This window comes from Mesocricetus auratus, unplaced genomic scaffold (assembly GCF_017639785.1).
Source record: "Mesocricetus auratus isolate SY011 unplaced genomic scaffold, BCM_Maur_2.0 Super-Scaffold_15014, whole genome shotgun sequence".
Lineage (NCBI taxonomy): Eukaryota > Metazoa > Chordata > Mammalia > Rodentia > Cricetidae > Mesocricetus > Mesocricetus auratus.
In genome coordinates, this window is record NW_024429186.1 from 80197083 (window position 1) to 80206464 (window position 9382).

The 9382-nt window shown below is 39.4% G+C and overlaps 1 protein-coding gene across 2 annotated transcripts in view; it reads right to left on the bottom strand.

Moving 5' to 3' along the window:
* Snx13 (sorting nexin 13) overlaps window positions 1-9382 on the bottom strand; it is a 114797-nt gene that overhangs the window by 43947 nt on the left and 61468 nt on the right. For both annotated transcript variants that reach the window (XM_040743241.1, XM_040743239.1), the window contains exons 6-8: window positions 8520-8641; window positions 8334-8435; window positions 7154-7242 (exon numbers count right to left, since the gene is read on the bottom strand). In XM_040743241.1, coding sequence (XP_040599175.1) covers window positions 7154-7242; window positions 8334-8435; window positions 8520-8641 — 313 coding nt within the window. The remainder of the gene's footprint in view (window positions 1-7153; window positions 7243-8333; window positions 8436-8519; window positions 8642-9382) is intronic.

Here is a 9382-nt window from a genome sequence, read left to right on the forward strand (position 1 = left end):
ATTCCTAATGACACTCTGCTATATTCATAGACGAGAGCCTGACATAACCAGCATCAGACAGGCTTCATCCAGCAACTGATGAGTGCAGATGCAGAGATCACAGCCAAGCATTAGATGGAGGTGGAAGGGAGAGATTGAGAGGAGTGGAGAGGACCAACTGAGGTCAGGATATAATATATAACATACAGTATATAAGAATGGAAAGATGATAGATAGATCCACATCTCTATGACAACTAGAGGGTAATAAAAAACAATAAGAGGTCACCTCTGGAACATTAGTATTTGTGTGAATTTCTAAAAGACAAAATATTAGCATCAGGTATTGATGGATCCAAGCATCTTTTTAAGTGTATTTACAAATGAAGTGGAGAAGGTACACATCACTTCAAGTGAAAGATGGAGCAAGCGCCACGTAGCATCAGTGCTGGCTACGCTGGGTGGCTGGAATACAGAGGTCTCCTTACCCGACTACTTTCCCAATCAACCCCCTCACATCCTCGAGATACAGTCCCATCCTCAACAGTTCTTATGCCCTACCCGTGTCTTACTCAAGAGTCAACTACCCTTCTGTCCTTCACATCATGCAACTCCATCCCATGCATTTCCTGTCCCTCGAATCACCCTCTGTCCTTGTAACCCCCCCCCAAAATAAAATTTAGGAGAAAAAAAAGAGAAGGAAAAAAAAAACAGTCTCATCAGGGAAGCTGCAGTGTGACACAGTAAACCCTTTTATCCACATATATTTACTTGCAAATACTTGTTCATTGCAAAGAATAAACAAAAAGGAAAAAATAAAAACAACATTTGCATGTAAAATAAAATGTCCTGGGAGCAGCTTCGGGATATCCCGGTGGAGTTCTGGGGGGGGTTCCAGTGATGATGCTGTACCAGAAACCACAGGCCTCGAACCAGAAACCACAGGCCTCGAACCAGAAACCACAGGCCTAGAACCAGACCACTGACTCACTGTAATGAACACTTGCTAGTTAAGTTGACTGGACAAAACGGTACAGTGTGTGTCACACCCAGGCTCCCATGCCACCAGAACGGCTGAAGAGGGGGTGGAGAGGAGAAGATGGAGAAGTGAGGAGAGTGTTTGTGTGTGCTCTGTTCTTGTTTTGGTCTGTGTGCTTGCTTGCTTTGTTTTGGTTTGATATATTTTTTTTAATTTTCTTTTGAGGGGCACTGCAGGGGATGAGAGGAGGATATGGGGGGACTGGAAGGTGAGCAGAATATGAAATTCCCAAAGAATCAATAAAGAAATTATGTTTAAAAAATTTCAATAAAGAAATTATGTTTTAAAAAACCTACAATTATCCTATTAAGTGTGCCCTTATTCTTTACAGCTGTTAAGATTTTCCACTTCCAAGTTCAAAACACATCTGTACCTGTATTTACAGTATCTCTTGTAGTAATTTTTGTTGTTGTTGTATCTTACACTTCTGATACACATTTCTGGTGTGTAAGTGGAATTCCTCAACTGACCTAGTTACTTACTGTCTTTAAATATATCTACCATTCCTCTAAACTATTTAAGCCCCAAATAGGCTTTTATTTACATGAATGGAAAAGAAGGCTTAAGAATAGAGAACTGATACTACTAATGTGGAAATTTTTAGTGGATACCCACTAAACGATCCCTTGATGCCTGTGATGCTAAAGTTGTCAAAATTCATTTTTGACAATACTGGTAATGCTAACTTAATACAACATTCACTTTCCTAACTAAGAGACCAAATGATTCTCTTGGCAGATCTCTAATTTATTAGTACCATTTGTTTTCATATTTGTATGTGTATATTCAAAGACATCTTTTTCTTCAAAGAAATATTTTGTATGTATCATCACGCGTGAATAGACAGTTTCACTGACAACTACTGCCTCGTGACAAATTCATGCTTTTAACACACAGTAATGTAGGCAGCATCAATGTCTACAAAGTGAGCTTCTTAACAGTTAGATGATAAGGAATGCAGTTAGTTCCTAACTTCTCTTCTTCTAAGAGTCTCAAGCTGTCTATGCAGCTGAGGATGCCTCTGCACTAATAACTTTCCTCCTGTCTAAGCCTCTTAACTTGATACTACAGGCATGAGCCGCCTACCGAGCTGTCTAACTTCTTTTTAAAAAATGTACTATATCTGAAGTTCCTTTCTTCAAGTTGTTTCTGACCCACATGTTCAAATTGTAGAATGTACTTTGTAAGCAGAAAATTCAGCTCCCAAAAATCGTTTTTTCAGAGTTTCTTTTCAAAATGAGAAAACAACAGATTGAGAATTAACTGTGATTTTATGTTTAATATAATCAGTGGGCCAGTCTTAGAAAATCACTCTGGTCTTCTAATTCTCCCCATACAATCGCTAGCTCGTCAAAGGACTCTATTGTGTCCCTTCAACCCCAGGGGCACCACAGTAGCAGCCTCTGGCTTGCAATTCTGAGTTTAAGGCCCCCATTTTTATTACATTTGTGGGGGTACGCGCACATACACAAGCTCACAACTCAGCACTTGTGGAGCTCAGAGGAAAACTTGCATGGTCTCCTTCCTCTGTGTGTGGAGGAAAACTTGCATGGTCTCTTCTTCCTCTGTGTGTGGAGGAAAACTTGCATGGTGTCTCCTTGTACTGTGTAGGTTCTGGAGACTAAACTCAGGCCATCAAGCATGGTGGTATATGCCTTTAACCCACTGAGCCTTCTTGCTGGCCCAAGACCTCAAATTTCTAAAGGACTGCACCAAATGCCAATATGGGAATCTGACAGAAGGTTACTGAAGCCATGAATCCTTCAGTAAATAAAACACAGTAACGGAAAGAACGCAGAAGCAGTTAAATAGCAATTACCTTAGATAAATACTGTATTTGTACAGTCTATACAACAACACAACAACAGCACACACGGGCAAACACACACACACACACACACACACACACACACACACACACACACACACACCACCAACAACAACAACGAAACCCTACAACAGAAAGAGCTCTTAACCTATCATTTAACCTAAGCAAAAAGTCTGTTGTGAAAGTCTGAATTTAAATCCTGGGAAAAGAAAACTGATAAAGGACTATACATGCAATGAACAAAACCGATTGGTTGAATGCTGTGTTATAGTAAACTAGATTTGACCAAATCTGGCCAAAAAGCAATCTATAGCGAGACAGATCAGCTGACGAGCTTCCTGCATATTTGTAAACAGTGGCTTCACTTCACAAAGCACACCTCCATTCTCAGCTCTACAGGAGCGTATGTGATACCACCAGCAAGAGGACAAATGGAGTTTCATCTTTCATCACTGCAAGAGTCACTGTTTTGGTACATGCTATATACCACCCGCTGTGTTAACCACTAGACTCAAACAATACAGAAAAATAGTAGATATGGTCTCAGTTTACAGTTCATTATGGAGAAAAGAACCAAGTTAATAAACCATAAAAATTATCACTTTAAATGAGGTAAACATTAAGAAGGAAAAAACACTAGGTGCCCACTATCTTCGGTACAGGGAAATACAAAAGAACTTAAAACTTAGCGGTTGCAAAGGAGTCTTTGATGAGGGGTGCTGAAAAACAAAAACCAAAGATAATATGGCTAAGAGAGTAATAAAATCTTTCCGAGTCACATGAACAGAAGTGTGATACCACTCTCAATGAGTGAAAAGAAGGTGGTCCTTCATGGGGGAAACCGAGTCGAACTAGAACTGACCGGTGACAAAGCTTTTATTCTCAACCAAACTCTAGTTACTTGAACCCACTTCCATGATGACCCTTTGGCCAACAAGAGAGATAGACTTTTTAAAAATCCCTTCAGTTTTATAGTTTTACTCAAATTAGGTTAAACAGACATAACATTTTGAGACAAACTTTGAATACAGTTGGCCTTCCCAGTTGGATCACGACTAAGATGAGAGCAGTGCTCCTGAATTATACTCTCTAGTTTAATCTTTCGTGTAAGACTGTGTGCAAACGCAAATTTCTGGCTTTGGCTGTTGGTTATGAATGAGATGAGAAGAGGGTACCCTGGTAGAGGGGTTTAGTGAGAGTACATTTGCCTAAAGTTCAAGCTCATAGTCACCTTGGCCTTTATTCCACAAAGTGCACAGCAGTTCTGCAACCCTGCTTTTATGCCTGTTACTGGTGTTCAGTCTCTACCACACATTTCCAACATCTGTGTAGCTTGGTTTTAGTGTACTTCACAGGTCTGTTGATGATGGTTATAAGAAGTGACTGGTATGTTTTCATGGGAAGAGTATGTTACAGTAAATTGTTCACGTAAAAGCCAATTACTGGGCTAAGCATTCCAAAAGATGGTTAATTCTCAGCATGTCTGCGAGTAGATTCAGGTCTACATTATTTTTGAATTTTTCTGCTTAATTTTTAAGAATTTAAGTCCTTCAGTCCTAAGCCCTGTTCTTAGATATTCTGTGTCTTTAAACATTGTCTAAATGGCGATACCTTTGTGTCTTTAGCCCAAACTTCACTCCGAATTCCATGTTATTCCTCATGTGAAACAGCCACTAGATAAACTCAGTTACCTTTTAAACTTCTAAGTGTCCAAAATGAAACTGCTAGTGTTAGAGAGATGATTTCCTGCAGAGGACCAGAGTTTCTTTGGTTCACAGCGCCCATACCCGGTAGCTCAACTACCTGTAACTCCATTCCAGGGGAGCCAGTGCCTTCTTTAAGCTGCTGAGGGTATGGAAGTCTGATTCTTGATTCTATAGCATGTCTGCAGTTTAGCCTTTTAAAAAAATCTCAGTGAATATAATATAGCCATCAAGCAAGCTTTTCAATTCTAGGGTCCCTCTAGAGGTTTTATATGATGTCAAAGAAAACCCCATATACAGTGGGTTCCAGAAAAGGGTTGTATTCAGGAATGGTTCAAGTAGGGGAAATAATAAAGCTCCACGATAGATCTAGAACTAATTCTGAGTATAGGAAAAACAAGTGGAAATTCATAGTCGAGGAATAAGGTGGAGATCAGTGAATCGAATCATGCTTTCCTTTTCCATTCATCTGGATATCTGATCTGCAGTTTCTGGCTAATATGAACAGAGCAGCAGTGACCACGAATGAGCAAGTGTCTGCAGTAGGCTGGAGAGTCCTTTGAGTATACGCCCAAGAGTGAGAGTTGGAGCTCAAGGTAGTTGTATCCCCAACTTCCTAAGACGCTGTCTCACTGATTTACAAGTCTGCACTCCCCCAGCAGTGAGTGATGAAGGCTCTCTGTATCTCACACCCTCACCAGCTCACTTTATCTTTGTAGGTCAGGTTACCTGGTCAGTGATAGCGCTCGCTGTCCGTAGTGTCTGTCCCCTCTGACATCAGGTAGCAATTATGAAAAGCCTTACAGACATGGCCATGGGCCAATCTGATTTGGACAGTTTTTCAGTGGAGCTTCTCTCCTCCCTAGTTTATATCAAGTTGAAGTCTGAAGCTAACTATGATAGAGGCATATGAAAGATAAGCGGTGGCTATATTTAGACACCTGTGTTGAGATTCTTGCTAGAGGAAGGCCAGGATGATGAGATACCAAGAGTGAGGACTGAGAAATTCGATCAGATATTGAGGGTGGAGGCATCGTAGCTAAATATATAGATTTTAGACATGTATCAGGGAGTGCCAGCCTACAATCCCACTGTCAGAGAATCTGGGGAACAGGGAGGACACTAAGAGAGACATGCATGGTACCCAGGAGAAGGTGGAATTGGACAGGATCTCCTGAGCAGATTGGGAGAATGGGGGGAGAGGGGAGAGAGAGCTGGGAGAAGGACAGAGGAAGAGAGGGAGAAGAGGAGGGGAGAGGATATGGGGGAGCAGGAAGGTTGAGTTGGGGGAAGAATAGAGAGCAGGATAAAAGATACCATAATAGAGGGAGTCATTATAGGTTTGAGGAAAGATCTGGAACTAGTGAGATTTCCAGAGATCTACAAGGATGACATCAACTGGCAATCTAAGCAATAGTGGAGAGATTACCTTAAATGCCCTTCCCCAATAATGAGATTGATGACTACCTTGTATGCCATCCTAGAACCTTCATCCAGTGGTTGATGGAAGCAGAGACAGAGACCCACAGCTAAACACTGAGCTGAACTCCTGGTAACCAGTTGCAGAGAGGGAGGTGTGACGAGCAAAGGGGTCAAGACAGGGCTGTTGAAACCTACAGAAACAGCTGACCCGAACAAGTGGGAGCTCATGGACCCTAGACTGATGGCTGAGAGGCCAGCATGGGACTGATCCAGACCCCTTAAATTTGGGTGTCACTGAGGAAGCCTCGGCAATATATGGAGCCTCGGGTAGTAGCTCACTATTTATCCCTGGCATACGAATGGATTTTGAGAGCCCATTCTACATAGACGGATGTTCTCTCAGTCTGGACACATGGGGGAGAGTCTAGGCCCTGCCCTGGATGATATGACAGACTTTGGAGATCCCCTATGGAGGGTCTCACCAGCCCTGGGGAGCTGAGTGGGGACTGGTTGGGGGATGGAGGTGTTGGGGGGTGGGGGAGAGGGAGAGGGAGCTGGGATTGACATGTGAAGCAAGCTTGTTTCTAATTTAAATTAAAAAGGAAAAATAAAATATAATATATTGTATCTCTTTTCAATTAAAAAAAAGTCTATCTGTATTATGATCAAATATTAAAGCACCCAGCTCTAAGGCAGTTCTCAGAGTACTGGCCAGTGACCTCTGGGTAATTCAGAAATGGTCCCCAAGATCATTTCTCCCATTCAATTACTATTAATCAGGCCCAACCATGCTTAACTTATGAGATTAGACAAGACTTGGTGTGTTCAGGGTGGTATGACCATAGCCCCAAAATCCTTTCTCAAAAAATGAACTGAGTCAAAGACATTTTCAAGATGATACTAAGACCTTATTTACATTTTCATTCTCAGTTTCCAACAAGCACATAGTAAGGCTGTAAAAGGGACAAGATGGCATGTCACTCATCTGCCAGGTACTGGAAGGTGTACTTACATGCTCTTCTGTTTTAACATTGTTTTGTATTTTATGATACAGACATATGATAGATGAAGAATCCCATTCTCAAAAGCTCCCTAAAGTTTAACTGGGTTTTGAGGCCAAGGATTTGGAGAACTATTGCTTTAAGTTCCTTTACATAAGTATTTGGTAAGAATTTACGCTTACCCTGACAAAGTATCGCATGATCTTGTTCTGGAAATCTCCAGGAGGTAGCAATAAATATAATAAAACCTCACACAAATCCCTTAGGAATCCTAAAAACAGAAAAAGTAGCCATAACAACATTAGAAAATCTAAGCTCTTTATCTATTCTTAATAAGAAACATTTTAAAATGGCTTATTTTCATAAAGCTTCCTACTTTAGTACGTGCACATTCGTATTCACTACACTGCCTTCGCCACTCTTCAAATAGTCACTATTCAGTAATCAAACTAGCATCAGTTTGAGCCAGTCTTATTAATCTTGAGAAATTTTAATGACAGAATTGCTCTTCTTAGAGACAGTTTAAATGCACAATGCACTTTCCACTTCTATTATTTACTACTGTTATACAATTGTGCACAAAAGACCATTTCTATACTTCTAGCATGTAATGACAATGTACAAATATACACTTCTAGTCTACTGATTTAAGAGAGTTCTCACATGCAAATACTTCAAACCAGTGTATATGCTTGTTATTTAACTATTATTTTTACACAATGTCAATGAACTGGCAGTAAAAACTGAACTTAATAAGTAAAAAAAGGAAAAAGGGAGCAAGAAAAAAAATAATAGAAAAGGCAAGAAAATAGTTTAGCGTGTTCTCAAAACAGAAGAAAATCACTTCCAGAACTACCAACGCTTCCTTATGATTGTTCCCACACGGACACTGCCTGGGAAATAATTCAATAGCTAATCCCATCGGTAAAATTATATTTTAAATAGTAATGGTCTAATTGTTGAGACTAAACTGAAATTTAAAATAAGCTGCGACTAACATTTGTCTAAATTCCCATCAAGTGCTATTTTATTTGAACATCAAGAAACACTCACTCCAGTAACTAGTCAAACAAATAAACAGCACATAATAATCTATGCATTTTATTTGAAATTAATTAGAAAAGAGTTTAAGATAACAGGTATACTTTTAGAGTGGAGAAAAGAACTGATGAACAGAAATTACTATAGCTCTTAAAAAGTGAAGTGGTCTGTTGTGTAAAGATAACGTTCAGGATGAGAGAAGCATGCAGTCACAATACAGTCACATCTTCTCTGTGCAAGAACACTACCACCTAAGATTTGCTCTGCTAGCTTGTCTCTAACCTGAGACTGTTCACAAAAGAGTTATATTAAAAAGAAAACCTTCTTCGTCTTTGGGAGAAGTGCATACTAGATCCCGGCAAACGTCCTTCTCCATTTCAACTTCAACTTCAAAAAAGGATTCTACCAGATCCTCTGCTGTACCTATAACAACAAGGAACAACTGAGAACATGCGAAGACATAAAAGATTTTTAAATCCTTACTTTCATATGAAATAAAGTCAGTACCTTTTCCTTGATCATCTTTCTCCGTTGCTCTCTGTTGAGCTTTTCTGAATACTCGGAGATGAGTGCCAAAGTCATCTACAATGCGTGTAGTAAAATAAGGCTGCCAGTCTATTTCTTTTGACCTTATAGAAGAAACATTAAATCGTTATATAAATGCCGTGCAGGCATGTGTCAGATTCTCTGGAGCTGGAGTTACAGGCAGTTGCAAGCTGCTAGTCATGGTGAGAGACAAATGCCCTCTACAAGAGCCACAGGTACTCATAACCAAGGAGTATTTACCCTTCCAGCTCCTCAGGTGGAGATTTTGTTCCTTAATTATTTTTATAGCTTAGAATTTACTACATAAGACTCTAAGTATATCAACTCTTATTTCACTTAGTCTTCTGACAACATATTTTAATCAATATCCGAAAACATGAAAATACAATTTAAATTCTTAAAACTGGTCAATACAGCAAACGTTTTCCAATTAAATCTGAATAAGCCTGTCCATGAATACATCAATTTCTCAGTTCAGATACCTGAGAGATTCAAAATGTATCCATTTGTTTATGAATATTTCAGATATTTCTTGGTTTCTTGTGATCCATTCTAAAATTTTCACTCTTTCATTTAGTTACACAACCTATGTTCAAAAACCAAATGTCTATGGTAAATTATTTCTTGTATATACTAGCACTTAAAACTATGACCACTAAAAAAATAAGACATATAGAACCATTGGGCTAAGAGATGGTAGTAAGTATATATGTATAAAACTTTTCAGAATACAATGTTGAATATTAGTCTTATGAAATTATTTAGTATTCTATCTCAACAGTAACAAACAAACATGTCAGTAACTTGTCACACAAAAATAGCAC